At 36.0% G+C, this 19953-nt stretch overlaps 1 protein-coding gene across 2 annotated transcripts in view; it reads left to right on the plus strand.

The window, feature by feature from the left end:
* The first annotated feature begins 11881 nt into the window (after positions 1–11881).
* Positions 11882–19953, plus strand: part of PDGFD (platelet derived growth factor D) — a 244052-nt gene continuing 235980 nt past the window's right edge. For both annotated transcript variants that reach the window (XM_037141664.2, XM_037141665.2), the window contains exon 1: positions 11882–12265. In XM_037141664.2, the coding sequence (XP_036997559.2) occupies positions 12142–12265 (124 nt within the window). In that variant the 5' untranslated portion in view covers positions 11882–12141. The remainder of the gene's footprint in view (positions 12266–19953) is intronic.

Consider the following 19953-nt stretch of genomic DNA (forward strand, 5'->3'; position numbering starts at 1 on the left):
GTTGGGTTTTATTTCCAATAACTCCCTAAGAAGAGGGAAAACAAGTTAAAGTTACTGATTTATAAAAGGAAAAATATGTAATAAATTTAAAATAATGTATATATTTTTGATAATATAGTTTTTCTACTATTTAATATCAAATCCATTGAACTATAGCAGCCAACGGTGATGAGGAAGAATAACAAATGAAAAGTCTAGAAGCAACTTCAGTCATTTAGTGTTTAAGTGTGGACAAAAATCTCACCACAGATTTTAGAATGAAAGTTCATAAATCAGATTTTTATTTAAGAGCTTATCAGATAATTGCAGATTCATATAGTAATAATTCTTCAAGTACCCATCAACATACTGAAAGTAATCTATTGAACTGCAAATAGTTTATTCAAAGTATCAAACCAAAAACCATCAGTTTTAACACATATGTCTATCTGGTAGAAAAGACAAACTATTTTGTAAAAGAATGATTGAATATTTGAGAAGTTTGATTCAATATGGATTTCTTCAAGTTCTAGCATCTACTGGAAAATTAACATAGCTGAACATAGCTAATATGAGTCTTAAGATATGTCATTATTTTGTGTACTCTTGATAAAGGGGAAAACTGTCAAGCTACTAAACTAATCAATATTTCGTTGTCTTTAGAAATGTTATGCTTATTCAAATAACTCAAATCTATTCATACATAGTTTTAAAAATTACTAAATAAATAAATAAAATAAAATAAATATTAGTAGAATACTTTGGTTTAAATCCCTTAGTAGATGGTAGTATTTTCATTTTTAATAACTCCCTGTGAAAAGGAAAAAGTTAAAGTTGCTGATTTATAAGAGGACACAATATAATAAATAATGAAGAACGTGTGTATTTCTGTGATAATAGCTTTTCTGAAACATCTTCTAATTCAGAATACAAGTCTTCTTAATAATTTTTGGTTGAGAATTTGTGTTTTTCCACATGATGTTATTTTCTGGGCCATCGAGTGTTACTAAAGCAGCCTCCGCTGTTGCCTCTGAAGTTTTCTCCCCATCCAACAACACCATTCTGTAAGTTTGAGGCTCCGGCTTTCTCAGTCTTACCAGAGGTAAGTGATGTCAACCATATGATGACTGCCACTTGACTGAGAGCATTCAAGAGAAGCAAAGATTTATCCTGATTTTAGATTTGTTTAAAATGAGAAAAAGAAATGCATATTAAAATTAATGACATGTGGTATACTACTTGCAAGATATGTCAAGTAGTATTTATTTTTTCTATCTGGGACAACAATATTATGTACAAAAAGCTTATTTCTACAAGTACAGTAGTTTCTGACTTACCTGTGGGGATACGTTACAAGGTCCCTAGTTAATGCCTCAAACCATGAATAGTGCCAAATCCTATATAGAATATATATGGTTATGATACATTTTAATCTATAAATTATGCACAGTAAGAGATTGACAACATGAAGAAATAAGCCAGTCAGTGAAAACAAATAGCATATAATCTCACTTACCTATGAAATCTAATGAACAAAATAAACTGACAGACAAAATAGAAACAGAGGTGTGGCCACAGGAAATAGACAGGTAGCTGTCAGAGGGGAGGAAGGTTGGGGAACTGGATGAAGGAAAGTGAAGGGACTGAGCAAAAAATCTTGTATTTAAGATACAAAGTTATGAACAGAGAGGCGATAGCCAGAGGGAAAGGAGGGATGGGACTAGGTGGAGGTGGACAAAGTTGGGGAAAACAGGGGTGGAAAGAGACTTTGGGGTGATGGGTGCATGATGCAGTGTGCAGATAATGTTTTATTAAGTTGTACACTTAAAACCCGTATGGTTCTGTGAACCAATGTGACCCCAATAAATTCAATTTTAAAAACTAGCACAATTAAAACAATATACTGTAGTACAAGTTTTGTGAATGTGGCATAAAGTGATATAGGGATTACTGGGACACAAGGATTGTGATACCATGATGGTGGATCTGATAACTGAGGTGACCCCGGAGTGAGCAGCAGACAGAAAGTGCATAAAGCGTGGATACGCTGGACAAAGTGATGGTTCACATCCTAGGTGGGATGGAGCAGGATGACATGAGATTTTATCAAGCTACTCAGAATGGCACACCATTTAAAACTTATGAATTGTTTGTTTCTGGAATTTTCCATTTCAAATTTTCAGACCATGGTGGAGCACGGTGAGTAGAAGTCAAACTGCTCATCGGGGGGATTACTGTATTACACAATGCCTCCTGTTTTAATGCCCCAGTGTTTTCACTTGCCTCATCTTTTGAGTAGTCTCCTTCAATGTCTAGTTTAGTTTATCAGTGCCCCTCTCCATATAATGGCCATAGAATTCAACTTAAACAAGTTACACAGGATTCTTTAATACAGCCATTTCATAAGTAGGAACATATCATGATCCCCTAGGTGTGGTGATATTTAAAATCATGTAGCATATTTAAAAGTTATTTGATCACAGAACTCTTTAGTAGTATATATTACAGTATTTGCACTTTGGAAAAATACAATTAGCAAAGATTCTTTGTAGGGTTCCTTTGTGACATCTTGTCTTTGCTATATGGTACTATAAATTTCTAGAAATCTAGGTTTAAATGTGATTTTGATACAAATAACTCCATATTTATCCAGCATTATCAAAAAAGATGGTCATTCATGCACATATTAAAGTAACAGAATCTCATTTATGCACAGAATTATTTGCCTTCTATCATACATTGTGATTACACAATTCTATAACATATGTTTGTGTTGTAAAACTGACCTAAGTCAACAAAGTCATGAGACAATTTCTAAGATTTTGTGTAAATATTGGTCATATTTGACAGTTAAGTTAAATGAAGGCTAAGTTTTCTCTCTAAAACTTTTATACTGTTATATTACAGTATGAGCACACATAGGCCAAACATATAAGTATTATCAGCAAACAAGTAAAAAAACAAGTAGCTGGTTTTTAGCACTACCCTGGCACCTGGAGACATTCTGATCCTGCTCAGAGACCCAAACCAGCACCTTTCATGACAGACTCACTCTGACCTGACCACATGGCATCTGACAGTAGGACTAGCTGACCTTGTGACTGAATCAGGACACAAAGGCACTCTGTGAAGTGGGAGGATGCTAGTCAAGACTGAGATCTGCACCCAAAACATACAACTATTGACCTTGCTGAATTCTCATATCACATTCATTCAAGAAGAGCAGGTCTCATCAATATTTCTCACCAGCCACATGTACAGGGCACTATTCATTTCACAAATAAAAAATTATAAATCAACAAAATACTAATATGTATATTTAGATAAAGGCCTAAACCTCTGCAGAGTTAATTTCTGACAGATTTTTTGTACATGCTAACCAATTATTGCCTGAGTTCAAATTGGAGTTACCTGTATACCCATACGTTTATGTGTCATTATAAATATTCAATTGTTTTTGAAGTAAATTTCTAGGTTGACAGTGTAAAACTTTACCATGCTAGATAGAATATAGCCAATGGATTTTTATTTTATGATAATTTAACACCATTACTGTATATTTTAAGTAATGAAGCATCTTATAGATATCCATGGGCCCCCAAAAGACATATCAGAATATTTGGAAGCAGAGTAAATAATCACAGACTGCTATGTTGAATTTTAGATTCTTTTTATACATTTTCTCTCAAAATGTCCTCCCATACTCTCAATTCTTTTTTTATTATTCAGTTTGCTACTTAATTAAAAAACCAGATATTGGAGCTGTTTAAAATGACTCACAAAGTAAGGCCAAGCTGGCTCTGAATTAGAACCTAAAAGTTTCCCACAGAGTAAGGCACAGAGATATTTCAGAATACTGTTTTGACATCTAGATTGGCTACTTGGAGATTGCTACTTCAAGTTCCTTCAAGTTGATGAATAAGTTATTTTTGAAACTAAATAACTTATGAAAAAAGTTATACCAGGTTGTATCAGCCTTAATATTTTCATATTTTCTCCAGTAATGTTTGGTCTCAAAAGTGAATTCGACAGCTTTCCAGAGCTTGTTAGAATTAATATTGTGCTAGAAAAACAATTACATCAAGTTTAATGGGAAAACATATGTGACACCATAGCACTATTGAGGATGTTGGGCAGATTAAGAAGATACTTAATTTTCACATTTTTGTCTCAATATAAGATCACTCTTGTCTATGCCTTAGAACCATATTAAGACTGCACCTATGCTTTAATGAGGGTTTAGACATTTGAAAAAGGTATGAAATAGAACTATTAAAGCTCCCCAGCTTTGCTCTATATGATAAGATTATTGTTCAGTGATCTCTTATTGTATTATATCTCCTCCAAGATTAGTTAGTGAACAATTATAAAATTCTAGAGTTGGGGAAATAAAACAGCTGTAAGGATTTTCAAAACTTCTTAATGAAGTAGCTTCATTTTTAATACTCGGCATTATGTAGTCCCCATGATGATACTTTTAGTAATTAAAAAGAAAAAAATTTTCTGCCTTAATACACAGTTCATTCTGCTCTTAAACAGGTCAAATCAATTATTTTTAAAAGAGTGAATAAATTAGAATGTGCCTCTTAATAAGAGCATATATATGCATTACAGCAGAAGAATGGTTTATTTACTCTTCCATTTAATAGATCTTCAAGTCTTCAAGTACACAAAGGCAATTTTGGGGTCTCTCTACATCCTTCACCCCTATTCCAGCTCTGTCTCCACTTCACATCTCATCTTTATCTTCACAATTTTTAAAACATGATTTCCACACAGATACTTTTCTGTTCCTGGGCTTTATCAGTATGCATATTAGTTTTTCTACACTTATGTATGTTGTCCAGATGGATTGTAAAGCTAACTCATTTAGTGAAGTACAAGTTGGACAGATTTTTTTTTGCCTTCATTACCTTGAAATGATCTACTTCTTTCCTATGGTTCCCAACATCCTTTCTTTGTCACATTTTTATTGTTTTTTACTTTGTCCAGTCCATTATTGAGACTGCATCTCATTGATTGTTCTACATAAAGTCAGTAAGCTTGCTTTTCTTTCAAAGCTTCCTGAGAGGTTTAGAGTTTCACTTCAGCCAACTCTAAATCAGAAATGTCCAACAACAGTTTGGACAAAAAGTGGCTTTTTATAGCTTTGACAGTGGTTTATGCTCAGACATAAAGAATATAATCATGAAATATATGCCATGACTTTTCAAAGATGCCACATTATGTTACACTTTAGAATCACCTGTGGATTCTTTAATCAGTCACAATTTATAATATTGAAAACTACTCACTTGTTAGATTATGTTGATGACACAACTGCATATTGTCCACCCTCATCAAAAGTCTCCCTTTTGAAATTTCAAATTTCAAATGGGGCACTTTCCCAGTCTTTACTCAGGAAACAAATTTCTTGTGGCCTCAAAAGGAAAAAAAAGAACATCTACTAGAAGGCTCAGGGTCAGTGTCTAATTCTGAGAATTTTTTTCCTACTTTAAGTTAGCTTATTCAAAGTAAACTATATTGTTCATTTTGCACAGCACTTTCAATACATATTTCTCTTTCACAGTGCATTTTTTCTTTAGTAAATTAAATATAAAGAGTAAAGTCTGAAAAATAACCAAGATTTTAGAATGCAAAAGATGACCTCAATTTCAAACTTTCAAAAGCAACAATTTGATGGAAAAATGTGGGGGCAACTTTGCCCACACATCCCCCCATCCACCACAGATGAAAGTAACACTACCAAGACATGATCTGCTTGGGGAGGAGAGGTGGCCAATTTCTCAGAGGAAAAAGGTCAGGAGTCCCTTCCTCAAGGGGCTTTTGTTGGGTTGTAATACACAGGAATACAGGGCAGCAAAGATCAAACAGTAGATAACATTTCAAAGAAATCTGAGGGCTTAATCTGAGTCAGTGTCTATCAGGAAGAGAATTGCAGAAACTTTGGGAGACATACTCATTTCCTGCTTGGACCCTTAAAAATGAATGAAAGCACTCTTAGCAAAGCAGGTTTCCCAGGACTTTTAGGATTTTTTTCTGATGCCAGATTACCCTGGATCCTACTCTAGCAAGGCAAGGGGCTGCACTGCCTCCCCCATCACAGGTTTTCAGGCTGAAGGGAATTAGAACCAGGAAGCACTTCTCCCAGAGGACATGGGGACTAGGGTTATGTCAGAATAGCTGGGGGGCGAGGGTCCATCACTCCCTCTTTGTCGCAGCCCCCCGAATCCTTCCATGATGGCCTTCCAAATGATCATGTCTGGCTTAGGTTGCCCCTCCTGTGAGGAGTTGTACCCGTCTCTGGACTAACTAACCATGCTTTGGGGGCAGGGGGAAGAAGCAGAGGCAGCGTTTGCTACCAGAGACAAGCTTTGTCTTCTTGTGGCTCACATTCCAGAGGTCACTCACTCAGCCTTAGCCATGGGAGGCAATTACAACTCCTGAAACCAGGCAGAGCAGTTCCCAGCAGAAAACACACACACACACACACACATGAGATGGGTTACATCAGTTAGGCAGAAAAAGAAAGTTGCTCATTAATAAGGGTGATGTACTCATTCAAATTTTAAATATTATCTTATTAAAAACCTCAATATTGTCTTGACTAAAAAGGAGAATAAATATTCAATATGCAACTGCAAGGGATATAAATATAAGAAAAGATTTTCTTCAATGAAATAAAACTCTCAAGGAAAGGAGCATTTCAAGATCTGAACACCATTTTTTTGCTTAAGAAATGGCAAGGTAAGAGGAGAGAGAACTCACAGTATGACAATTCACTGGACATAAGCCAATTGTCTAAAGATAAAAGTGCAGAATTCTAAAGAAGATTGGCAGACATCCCAGATCAATTAAGGAAGAAATTCTGCAGTACAGGCAATATATTCATCTTTTAAACCTTAAATTTAGATAATGCAGCTGACGGATGGATATATGAAAGTAAAAATATAAACAAGTTGAAGGAAAGTTATAGATACAGGGATCCTTTTACATGGTAGACTTAGAACTTAATGACTCATTCTATTGAACTGAATCACTGGTTAATTCAATGAAATAAGGAAGCTAATGCTTGACAGAATGGAGTATCTGGTTGACTGACTGAGATTATAGGTTATCAATGAGTCAAACTGATAGTCTCACCTACAACCATTTTCAAAAGTTCGACTCTGAAAATTACTGTCCAAAATGTGTTAGCACTACAGCTGGATAAATTGTATTTGGCATGCTATGTAGGAGTGTAGGTAAAATGTGGTAATTGTGTATATACATAATGTACAGAGTAAACCATACAGTGTAGTATAAATTGAACAAACCTGGATTTATGATTATATCACCAGATACTATGATTTTCTTCAAATTAGGACCTGGGAAATAGAAATTAGGTGTGCATTAGAGTGTACTGGGTTGAAAGAAACATCATTACAGTTGCCTTGTATTTTTATGGTATACATTCAGCATGTGCCACAGAAATGGCAGTCAGAAAGATAAATACTTAAAAGAAGAAACTCAGTGTCATGGTCTGTGAGGAAGAGCAATGCTCAGGGTGTGTGCTCCCACAAAGCAAATTAATGTTGCTTTGAAATGAATTAAGTAAATTAATGTTTTAGTTCTCTAAAGAGCCCCAATTTCAAAGTAATTTCCTCCTTCCTCAAACACACAGAATGTAATACTTTTAAAGAGAAGATGCTTAAAAAGTCTTTCTACAACTGTTTTTACTATTAAAAAAAAATGGGAATAAAAGAATAAATGTGATATATATCTATTGGCAAATATGTCAGTTAAAATACAAAAGATAACTTTAATTATTAAAAGACAGTCATTGGATGGGTTAAATAATGGTGTGCTTATAATGGGTCAGCATAATTTAATAATATATTTCACACATACTTCCACATAACTTGATACAAAATATTCTGTAAACATGTTGGTATTCTAGTTCTTTCAAATCATTTGGAACAATTTAGAAAATTTGCCAGTTTTTAATTCTATGAATAATTAATTTCATTCTTTGGTACCAAATATTCAAAATATTATAACCTTTTATAATATTTTGAAAATAAACTGATGTTAATCTTATTTTTCTGAGTCAAATCATAGGTAATAATCTTGTTGCTAAATGTCTTGAAACATCATAGTAAATTTCTTTTCCAAATTTTTCATACTTTTAATCAACTGTATTTCATCTATAGTAATTTCTAACACTAAAACATATTCTCTTTATCTGTAATTCTATATATTTTATCCACTGAGTTCTTTAAAAGAAAACATAATTTTTAAAAATAAAGTAACTATTAATGTTAAATGATAAGTTAATCTTTGAGTTATCATTTTATTATATATTAATGGAATTTTAAAATTTGCAGAAAAATTTATTCTTGTACATAATCAGAATTTCTAACAGCTATTTAACATGCATTTGAGGCTGATAAATGTGTGTGTGTGTGTGTGTGTGTGTGTGTGTGTGTATCACATGGTAAAAAAAAAATGAGAAAAGCCCTGACTGGTGTGGCTTCAGGGGGTGAGTGCTGTCTTGCAAACTGAAAGGTTACCAGTTTGAATCCCACTCAGGGCACATGCCTGGGTTGAGGGTCAGTCTTTGGTTGAGGGCATAAAAGAGACAACTGATCAATGCTTCTCACACATAGATATTTCTCTCCATCTCTTTCTCCCTCCCTTCCCCTCTTTCTAAAAATGAATAAATAAAATCTTTTTAAAATGATGAGTACAGTTGAAATTTTTTAAATAAAACAAAATATTCAAATTTTTGAAAGAGTCTTAAAGGTAATCCATTATGATGCTCTCCTTTCACAGGAAGGGATCTAAGTCCTGTAAAAATTCAATGTTGACCAAACTCATTAGTCTAGTGACGAAGCAGAAGTCAGGATGTCAAACCACAGTGTTTTGCTTTTTCTGAAATCTAACGAGGAGCGAATAATAACAGTGATGTCCTCTTTGAATGGAGTAGGCTTCACAGCATCCCTTCCACAGTCAAGGAGAAGGTCCTGCGATGAGTTACAAGTTAGAAGTGTACTTAGGAGAAAAAGGCTCTGGTGTGAGACACTCACAGAATGAGAAGGCTTCAAAGAGGCTCATTTTCCACCATAACTTTATGAGTTAGAGAAAGAAGCCAAGCATATTTGGAAACGTAATGGAAAATGTCATTCTTCTGTCTTGATAGTGTAAGGAAAGAATATATGATAAAGATAGTGTCACATCCTAACCTACCCTTTTTTATCAAATTATTACCACTAGAATATTTTTGTTTGAGATAAATGCCATTTTAAATCAATCTGTTATAAATTGCTGTCATATTTTTCAAAAATTTCTAAACAGTTCAGTTATCTTTTATAGTTATATGAATGTCATTGAACAAAAACTAAATATCAAATATTTGATTTTTATTATTCTGAGTATTAAATATTTATAAATCTGATTTCATTTTGTTGGTTTATAGTCTTCTAACTGATCTATAGGCATTTAAAATATATTGGAAAATTCAATGTTGTAATAAGTTAGTTTGAGATACATGTAAAAAATAAGTCGAAACAGTTTATATTTTATCTTTATATCAGACCCTTCCCACTCTCTCAAAATTTTTATTAAGAAACTGTTCTGCACACGATAATACCTTAGTTGATAATTTAATTTGTAAGAATTATTAGGTAACATTTAAAACTAGGTTCAGAACTGATTAGGCTTGGGTGCTAATTTTTTGATTTTATCATTGATTTTGAATATTTACTGACATTAAAAGCAATCAAGGATATGCTGATTATATGTGATGTCCTTTACTTTTCTAGCTAAATTATTTGACACTATAAATTCACAATGCCCTGTGAGTACACAGTATTTATTAGTATTTTAGAAACACTACTTTGTATACTGTACCTTTAATATTTAATATATTTAAGTAAATAATTTCTTTAGCATTTTGATACTTATTATTTTTCATATATTCTCATGTCAGGAGCTGGGTATGCAATTTTAATGAGCTTTTCTAATCCCTTTTTTAAAATGGTGTCACATATTTTAATTAATCTCATAATCCAATCTCATCAATCTTTGACCCTCATATAAAGATAGATATGGCTTACTTGTATATGGTCCTTCTTCAATAGAGTGTAAACTCCAATGAACTAACAATATTTCTCATACTTCCACTATTTTATTCTCCAGTGCGCATAAACTAGGTCATGGCCAATTAAAAATGTAATGCTTAATTAACACTTGTTGAGTGAATAAGTGATTGAATGCAGGTTTTCTACCTCTCCTAGATGCCTCTTCCAGCGATTATTTGTATTTTGAGATGGAGTGATCAGAACTTTTTTCAGTGGCTTTCAAGCTTTCTTGATCAGGCCCCACAGAAATAACTTTTATATCCCTGTGTGTGTTTGAAATATTAGTTAACATTATTATCTTCAGTAAACCCTGGTAATTAAATCTCTTTATTTAAAGAATAATACTTGAGTATAGAGGATTTTTAGAACAGTGAAAACACTCAATATAATACCATGATTATGAATATGTGTTATTTTATATATATATATATATATATATATATGCCCATAAAATGAACAAAACCAAAAGGCACAAACTGTAATGTAACCTTTATATATACCATAAGTAACCACGAATGCCATCAGGTAAATTTGGGGCTTTTAGGGTGTTTTTATGTAGGTCTATCAACTGTAACAAGTGTCCCTCACTGATAGTGATATTGATTACAGGAGAGGCTATACATGTGTGGACACAGAAGGTATATGGGAAATGTATACATCCCACCCAATTTTGCTGTGAACGTAAAACTGCTCTAAAATATAAAGTATTAATAAAAAAGAATAATAATGTTGGTCTTGAAATTGATTTCATAACCCACAAAAAGACAGTTTGTGAAACATTGTTTTAGACAAAAACGATGAGAGATGAACTATATTAATCTTTGAGTAAGTAGAAAGGACACATGTGTCCTAGTAAGCATTGGATGGTGCAATTGTCAAGTCTGAGTTTTTCTGAACTTTCTACCCTTATCAGCCACTATAGGTGTACATCACTTACTTCTCATACCTCAGACTTTCAGAAGCTAGAAGGCCTGAAAGAAAATGGTAAATGTTCTTTCTAAATCTCACGGGTGAGCAGCTGAGAAATTTTGAAATTTGGACTTGGATTCAGCCACAAATAAAACAATATAATAAAATTATGTCATGAAATTCTCACCAGAACCAAACAAAGAGGAGGTGGGGGTGGGGCATATAAAATAGCCTTGAGAATTTACTGTACATGCACTTCACCCCATGGGCCCATGACTACTGGAGCCCCAGGAGCTAGGAAGAACGGACTGCTGTTCTCCCTGAGAAATTAACCTTGATTCAGCTAAGGTCATACATACTCGTTGAAGTTCAAAGGAAAACACAGAATTGAGCTCCTTTGCAAGTGCATTTTTCCACTTTTTCAGAGTGAAATCTTGGTTAAGTAGAACTAGTCAAGATTTATTGCAAACTAAACACTTCCAACTGCAGCCCCCTCCCCAAACCCCAGTATCACCATGACATGAGCTGTATCTTGTGGGTAAAGGAGCCAGGAAGAAGCGCCGCACCGGAGAAGCCTTGGGATTCTACCTTCTCCCGTTTCCTCCTGGCCACCTTGTTCTCTGCTCCCTTTCTGATCTAACCTCTAGGGTTAAGCACAGGGTGTTGGGAAGAGTCCTGGCCCACTGTCAAACCCGGCAGCTTCACTTGCAGAGCGGGTCTCAGCCTGGCTGGAGAAGCTGGGCTGCTACTGCAGCCGAGAGTCGAGTGAGCGCAGCGCTGGGGTGCAGGAGGCGGCTGCTTCACTATCCAGCCTTGGAACGCTAGCCGTCTGCCCCCTGCAGCCTGTGCTGCAGCCGCTGGCCACCGGAGGGGGCGAACAAACGTCAACCTGTTGTTTGTCCCGTCACCATTTATCAACTCTCAACACTACAAGGAAGTGCGGCACCCACACGTGCTCAGAAAGTTCAGCATGCAGGAAGTTTGGGAGAGCTAGGCGATTAGCACAGCAGCCGGGCCAGCGCTGGGCGAGCGCAGGCGGCAGAAGCGTGGCGCCTCTCGGTGCAGCGTCAGTCCCCGGAGCTTCTCCCGGATTTTTCTTAGAGCCTCAGTGTCCCTCGGTCACCGATCCCCAATGCACCGGCTCATCCTCGTCTGCACTCTAGTCTGCGCAAACTTTTTCAGCTATCGGGACACTTCTGCAGCTCCACAGAGCGCCTCCATCAAAGCTTTGCGCAACGCCAACCTCAGACGAGATGGTAAGAGGCTCAGATTTTATTTTTTTAATTCGAAAAAATAAATTTTTGTTGTCATTGACTCTCCACCCCCCCCACACCCCACCCTACCCCCATCTATCTTCTCTCTCCAAATCTTTCATGTGGTGAATGTATTGTGCTGGAGAGATTCCTGCCTGTCCGCAGTCCTGAGAGAGCCGCTTTTTCCGGAATGGGACTGAGAGGTGTAGGATGCACGCTGCAGGGGGTCCAGTGGGTCAGGTGGCTCATCTCCATACACTCCAGAGAAGTCATTTTGGTGTCCAATAGTCACTGATACCAGAACCACGGAGTTACGGAAAGTTGCAGGCTGCGCCGCCCATCGGTCAAGCTCTTAACCTTTTGAACTTGAAAGTTGGATAGATGGGGCATTTATAATAAATAGGTGGAGGGACTCGAGAGTGACTTTCTCTGGGTGATTTATTTTAATTCTTATTTTTTAGTGGGAGGAGAAAGAATGGTACATTTCAGTCTCTCAGTCACTTCTGGGACAGAGCAACAGCTATATAGTATTTATTTTGAGGAGATGGCTATGTGCAGCATGTTGCCCCTTCTGTCCCCAAGGTGACTTTCCCACTGGCGTTCAAAGTGGCTCAGAAACTCAGAGTCTGAGAGCATATGGATTATAGGGTACCATGTGTACCACAGGGGTACTGGGTTTCTGCTATTAGTTTTCTTACGCAGAAGGCTTTCCAACTGTTTGCAAAAAGCAAAGCTCTTTAAACATCTATTCTAAGCAAGGTCCCAAGCAGGCTTGTTTGCTTTCCTTCATTCCAGAGAACACCTGGGTCATCGGGTCCCAGAGATTTTAATTGAGTTTACTTATTTTCTGGGCCTCCACCAAGATCTGAAGTTGATTTATTTCTCAATTCTCAACTACAGCTGATGTTGCCAGTATTTCGCAGCTGTTTCTGTCACCTACCTGAACTGACCTATAGACTTTTGTATTTTTCCTCTCTTCCTCTGCTCACTTAAAGTTTTAACACATCCCCTAAGGAGATTGCCAAGCTAATCTTAATAGAGTCACTGTTTGAGCTGGCAATGTTTGACTGTTCTCTGGTAAAGTCATATTAGCCACCTTATTCCCTTACCAGTTTCTTTCTTGGTATGTCCTTAACTTGGACTTCACTGAAAGGCTTTTGAACTTTGAAACAAATGAACAGAAAAAACTTCATTATATTTTCTGCTGACAAGTGGACTATGGGTTTCAGTATGTCCAAGTCATCTGAAGTGGCATATGTGTGAGGAGCCTGTAGGAGGCCATAGAGTCAACTCCTGACCAGAAGATCCCCCTGTTTTGTAGAATTACTTTATTACGGTGCCTTTCTTATAACTTTCCAAGTTAGTTAAAGCACAAAATATTCTTATTAAACTTTAAAAAAAAGTTTTAGGCTCAAGAACAATGTTTTATAGTTTTGTTCCTTTTGGAAACAGTAATGAGTTTCCAAAAGGAACAGTCTTCTAGCTGAGTTTTAGTTTTGTTAATGTTTGCACTTTATATGCCCTTTCGGCTGCATAGAGTAAAATGCCATTTATAATTTGCATGACTTCATAGCCATAATTTTGTAATCTTTGGCCTCTCAGTATCAGTTACCAGAAGTCAAGGACAGAATATGAAAAGTATGTAACCATTGCCCATTAACCCAAAATTTCAACTAAAACCAAATCATACAGTTCATAATATTTGGGGGGGGGAATAATCACATTTTATTTTTCTGTGTAAAAACTCTATCTAATCTATATGACAAATGACTTGTTTTATCAAAATTCTTAAAACTATGCTGGATTTATTTCTTCATATTTTAGCTAAGGCCCTTTTACAATTATTCTAACAGTAGGCACACATATATATACACATCGATTAGATTGTTTGATACTTTTCTAAATGTCAGTCTCTTCCTATAAATAAGACTAGGAAAGGGGAAAAGATAGTTTACTTAAAAGAAAATTGTTATATGCAGATTGAAAATTTTGACCCTCACAATGTGTGGTTATCTTGGGGAATCTTCAAACAGTATCTTAAGTGTTATAGAGCATGCGTCTCAAAGAGAGGCAAGATTGCCCCACAGGGTCAAAATTGGATCTTAGGAGGTGAAAAAAATTTTTGATATTACAATGATTTGTGGTCCTCCTAAGGGCCAGTACATGCAAACAGATTAACAGCCTATCTGTATTGTTAATATTTCATAGGGAATGGACATGACTAGGGGAAAAAAATCTAAAAAGACTCCTTAAATGGAGATGGACAATAATGTAAAAATTTGAGGAACATTCCCATAGAGTTTGGATGAGAAAGTAAAAATAGAGGGTCTTTGAAAAAGTCTAGACATTGTCTGGAAAAATCTTAATAATGTCAGTTGAGCTGACAAGAGAAAGTAACATTAAATTAAACCTTTGTTCTGATTCCAGACGTTTTCAACTTGTCCAAAAGTTTCCTAATGCCTCATTAATAAGTCCATATTCTCAATCTTTTGACTATCAGATTAAGGTAGAGAATAAGCTTGGGAAGGGCATCGACATGGAATATAATGAGGGGAAATATATTAGGGTCTCTAGATGATCTGGCCCTCAGATTTAAAATGGTAAAAAAAAAAAGACCCACAACAACAAAAACTTAGACATGACCCTTGAATAAGGGGTTTTAGAAACCATTACCTAATGCTGGGACTATCATTGCACTTGAGTGCCATTGATTTCTCCCTGCTGACCCTGTTAGCTACTTCCTAGTGTCAGGGTGAAGAAAGGAACAAAGAAGGCAGGCATATTGTCCTGGGCCTGAGGTGGGGTGGATCCTGTCCCACTTGATGACAAAAAACATCTTCTTTTTGACCTGCCCATACTTAATAGTGCCAAATAACTGGAGTAGCTAAGAAATGATACAGAAATAAAGTGTAAGGTTGATAAATAATATAGTCTCCTTCTATCCAGTGTAGCAGGCTGGTCTACTGATGCCTCTTGGCCTTCCTAAGCTCTTCATTATATTATATAGTGGACCCTTGAACAACTTGGGTGTTAGGATTGTCAACCCTGCATCAGTCAAAAATCTGAATATAACTGATGATTCCCCAAAACCTTAACTACTAATAGCATCTCATTGGCTGGAAGCCTTACCAATAACATAAACAACCAATCAACACAAGTTTTGCATTATATGTATTATATTCTGTATTTTTACAATAAAGTAAGCTAGATAAAATTATTAAAAATTATTAGGAAGGGAAAACAGATTTACAGTATTTTTTAACATTTTTATTTATTCATTTTTATTTATTCATTTTTAGAGAGAGGAGACATGAAGGAGAGTGAGAGGGAGAGAAATATCAGTGTGTGGTTGCCTCTCACATGCCCCCTACTGGGGACCTGACCTGCAACCCAGGCATGAGCCCTGTCTAGGTATCGAACTGGTGACCCTTTGGTTTACAGCCCACTCTCATTCCACTGAGCTATACCAGCCAGGGCAGATTTACAGTATTTAATGACAAAACTCCTTGTATAAGTGGACCCATGTTGTTCAAGGGTCAACTGTTTCTTGTTCTAAAAGGAACATCTGTAGAGCCCTTCTCAACACCTACACAATAGCTGAAGCTACCCAGTGGAGGACAGTGGTTGAATTTGGTTTCTGTATCCAAGAGGAAACTAAGTTCTGTAGCTAAGAGGATTACAATTAGTTTGCAGTAATTCATTGATATTTGTACTTCCTTATATCATATTTATAATTTTTCCTCAAACTAATTTACTTTTTATATCTTTTTCTTCATTCATCTCTCAGCACAGAGAAAAAGACCTTCATTTGGCAAAGCAACCACATATGAGCACATATTCTTATTTTAGTGCCTGTGAACTTGGTTGTTATAATAAAAACTGGCCAGAACTGGTATTGCTCAGAGTGTGGATCATGAAGTATAAAGGTAGTAATTAACCGACAGCATTACTTACTTATTTTAAAATCAAACTAGAGAGAACTTTCTGCTTAGGGGTTTAAAAATACAAAATTGCTCTTCACTTTCTTGACCTATTATTGCTTCTAGAAACTACAGGTGTTGGATTTTTTAATATTCTAATGTTTGAATCATCTTCACATTATCATTATCTAGTGACAGGCCTGCAATTTTAGTGATTGAGGTCTTAGATTTTTAAGTACTCAAACTTGTTTCTTAAATAACTTGGGTTTCTATTATCCTTATTGAGGACAGCACATAGACTTTGAGGCAAGGATCAAAGCTTAAAGGGAAGAGATAAAACAGAGGACAATATAAACAAATTAAAGTATCTGAAAGCTAAGAATCAGATTAGTGTATAAATGATATGTTCTGTTGTGTTTGCATTTCTGTTCAAGCCTAAGGGTATTAAAGCCTCATAATCTCATGGAGCATAGTGGTGATGACATATTTTAAATGCAACAGAGTTTTGACTTTCCATCGTAGGTTACACTGTCTACTAGAGGTTCTTCTAAAAAGGCTGGCTCAGCCAGGTGTCCATACATCGTATAACAGAAGATGCCAGTAGGTTGTGAGTTATAGTAATGACCATACTGTATTTGTTGAATAACAGTGATTTTTGTCTACAAGATTTTCCCTTTCAGTGAATGAAAGCAAAAATTCATTGTTTCGTAACAGTAGGGTCAGACTGTGGAGCTATGTCCCCAGAGTTACTGCACCTAATGGCCACCATAAGCATGCTATTACAAAGGGCTCTTAAGCATTATTCTATGAGTCTGGAATGATATGCATATTTATGTCACTGTCCCGGAGAGTTGAGTCATAATGCAAATCATTTTCCTTCTGGAACTGATTGTTAAGCTTTCTTTGCTAAATGATCTGATTAGCATAAAAAGTCACTTCCTGAACACCTTAATAAAAATTTTTTGTGTGTTTAAATAAGAACATCTTCTAAGCAAACAAGTGTAGGATGTTTCTAACTCTTGTATGCCACGTCATTTCTGTAGTGCACTGGTCTTTACAAAAGATCAGGATGGCTTTTGAGAAGAGATGTATTACCCTTTGCACTACCTGATCTCTTTTAAGGTCATCTCTACTCAGGTCATTCTTTACTTGATCTGGGCTGTCTAAAGATGACAGGACAAATAGTTCTTTAACCTGAGCTCTGCCACTGACCCTGTTGTAACTATTACTCATTTATTCAACAATTACTTATTGCATCTCTAATGTCTTCAACTTTCTGGGTCAGATGCTCAGTTACTGAGTACATTGTGAATTAAACGAACATGGTTTCTGACTTCTTGAAGTCTGTGGTCTAGTGGGAAATATAGAAAAATAAGTACTTTGTTCTAGAGTATTGTAATTGTGTCTCAGATGCGCTCTACAGAGTTCCAAGATTCTCAAGAAGTTCCTTAGAGGTCAGCACAAGCATGCTGGGGAAGCTGAACACACGTAACTTCAGGTCCTCTACCTCTTCTACAGCAGAACAATTCCATGTAGCTCCACATTTCTGTTTCATATATTTGAATTCATTCTGAGATTTTTATTCCAAAAAGTGTATTTCACAGATTAAAAACCATGAAACTACTGTGTAATGTGATTGATGCTTTAATAGAGAAAATGCATAAAGAGTATTGAAATTCACAAGGTGAACCTAACATACATTTTAAGGATTGTAGAAGGCTTCTTGGAGGACATGATGTCTAAACTAAGGAATGAAAAGTGAGAACGTTTCAAAAAGTTGATGGCAGTGAGGAAGGAGGGTGGAGTTTCCTAGTGCAGAGAATAGCACTTGCCAAGATTTGGAGATGAGAATACAGGCAAGCAAGTGTCCACTGGTGAAAGGCCTGGGAAGTAATGTTAAGGAGTTTGGCAGTCGTCCTGAGGGCAAGGGGAAGCCATTGAAAGACTTAATTTAGGAAACAATATGACCTGTTCTGTGCTTGAATGCTGAGTACTGTAGTGTTTTTGAGAAGTCAGACAGACCAGTGGTGTGATCAAGACCAGTCTTTAGAAACCTCCACCACCTGGGGGGCATTGATACAGAATTTATTTTCATTATGATAGTGGAGGACGTGCCTAACTTTCCTTGTCTGAGATCTCTGAATATTAGGTGCCCAGTGCCTCGGAACATCACTGAAGTTTCCTCACCTCAGGTGCCCCACTGCAGCTAAGCACACCAGGTATTAGAAATTGTTAAATGTATCTGAGATCTCATTAGATAGTGTAAATCATTAAAGTAACTGGTCTAGTTCTGACAATATTTTAAGTTATTTCAAACTTCTATATTTCTGAATTAATGCAATTTAAAGGGGAGCATTTTTACGTTAACTCTTTTAAAAATTATTTATTTTAGAGAGACAGGAAAGTTGAGAGAGAGAGAGAGAGAAACATTGATTTGTTGTTCCCCTTATTTATGCATTCATTGGTTGCTTCTTGTAGGAGCCCTCACTGGGTATCGAATCTGCAACCTTGCATTGGGATGACACCCTAACCAGCTGAGCTGTATGGCCATAGCACATTTATTCTTGTGAAAAGGACAATTTACCCAAAAAGCTACAGGAGGATAATATATAATAGCAAAAAGGAAAGAATCCAAGACCAACACAGCAGCGGAAATGTCCTCCCCACTCGGTATTTCAGAATCAGATGTAAGCTATAAATAAAGGAACAAGCCAACAAGACACTGAAATGCACAGACAGGAGGCAATGTTTTCTTCTGATGATTTTTATTTCAGAACAGTAATGAAGCAAACCTTGTTTCTTACGAGTGTTGATGAGACATACAAAAATATATCTTTGCTACTCATCTTGATATGCAGACATCTATGTATTAAATTTAATATTGATCAATTAATACTGCATTTTGTGCTATGTGAAAATTAGAGGTTCTTGTATAATTGGGAGATGCAGAGGTCTATGAAAGTCATATGAGCAGTTTTTCATCACAAGGAGTGGTTTTTCCAACTTTAGATTTTTTATTTGAGCACTTTTTTTGTAGAGTGTTTAGGAACACATAGTTTTGGGTACAGTGCTTGGCCTATAAAAGTGAGCCAAACATGATCTGCAAGCTTGTGGATTAAAATTCTTGATTTTTAAAATTTGAAATCTAGCATGCCTTCTTTGGACTAAGGGAGCTTAATGACAATTGCTGGGTGTAAGCTATAAGCAGGGGTTGAATATGCTATGATAGTTTTGAATAAGTCATTTCAGACCCAATGGTGAGAAGTGGCTGAGGCTGACAAGTTTTGCATTTCACTAAAACATTTAATAAGCAATCTAGCATCAGCCTACTTCTATAGAATTTAGCTATTCAGCAAACTCAGCTATGTAAAACACAACCAAATGAACTAATAAATATGCAACAAATTCACTTAAAAGCCAAAATTAGTGTCACAAAGTATATACATGAGTTCATAAAGTTCATGTAGTAAACATTAAAAGGCCATTTGCCTTTACTTCCCATGTAATTTCATCCCACTTGCTTATGTGATTTCCATATTCACTGCAGGACAGGAGCTTGCAGTTAAATTAGAAGCTAGCAGGACAGGTTCAAGTTATCACAGTATCAACACTGAGAAGTTACAGCTAAGTAGTTTTCTTGTCTCCTCTTAAAATTTCAGCTTTTGAAAAGCATTTTTAAGACTTAAGAAAGCACAGCTGGCATAGATTTCTTATTAAATGTGGTGAAAAGTGCTGTAACCAGCTATGAATTGAATGTTTGTATTGTCCCTT

This window comes from Artibeus jamaicensis, unplaced genomic scaffold (assembly GCF_021234435.1).
Source record: "Artibeus jamaicensis isolate MK-2021 breed Jamaican fruit bat unplaced genomic scaffold, CSHL_Jam_final contig_585, whole genome shotgun sequence".
NCBI lineage: Eukaryota > Metazoa > Chordata > Mammalia > Chiroptera > Phyllostomidae > Artibeus > Artibeus jamaicensis.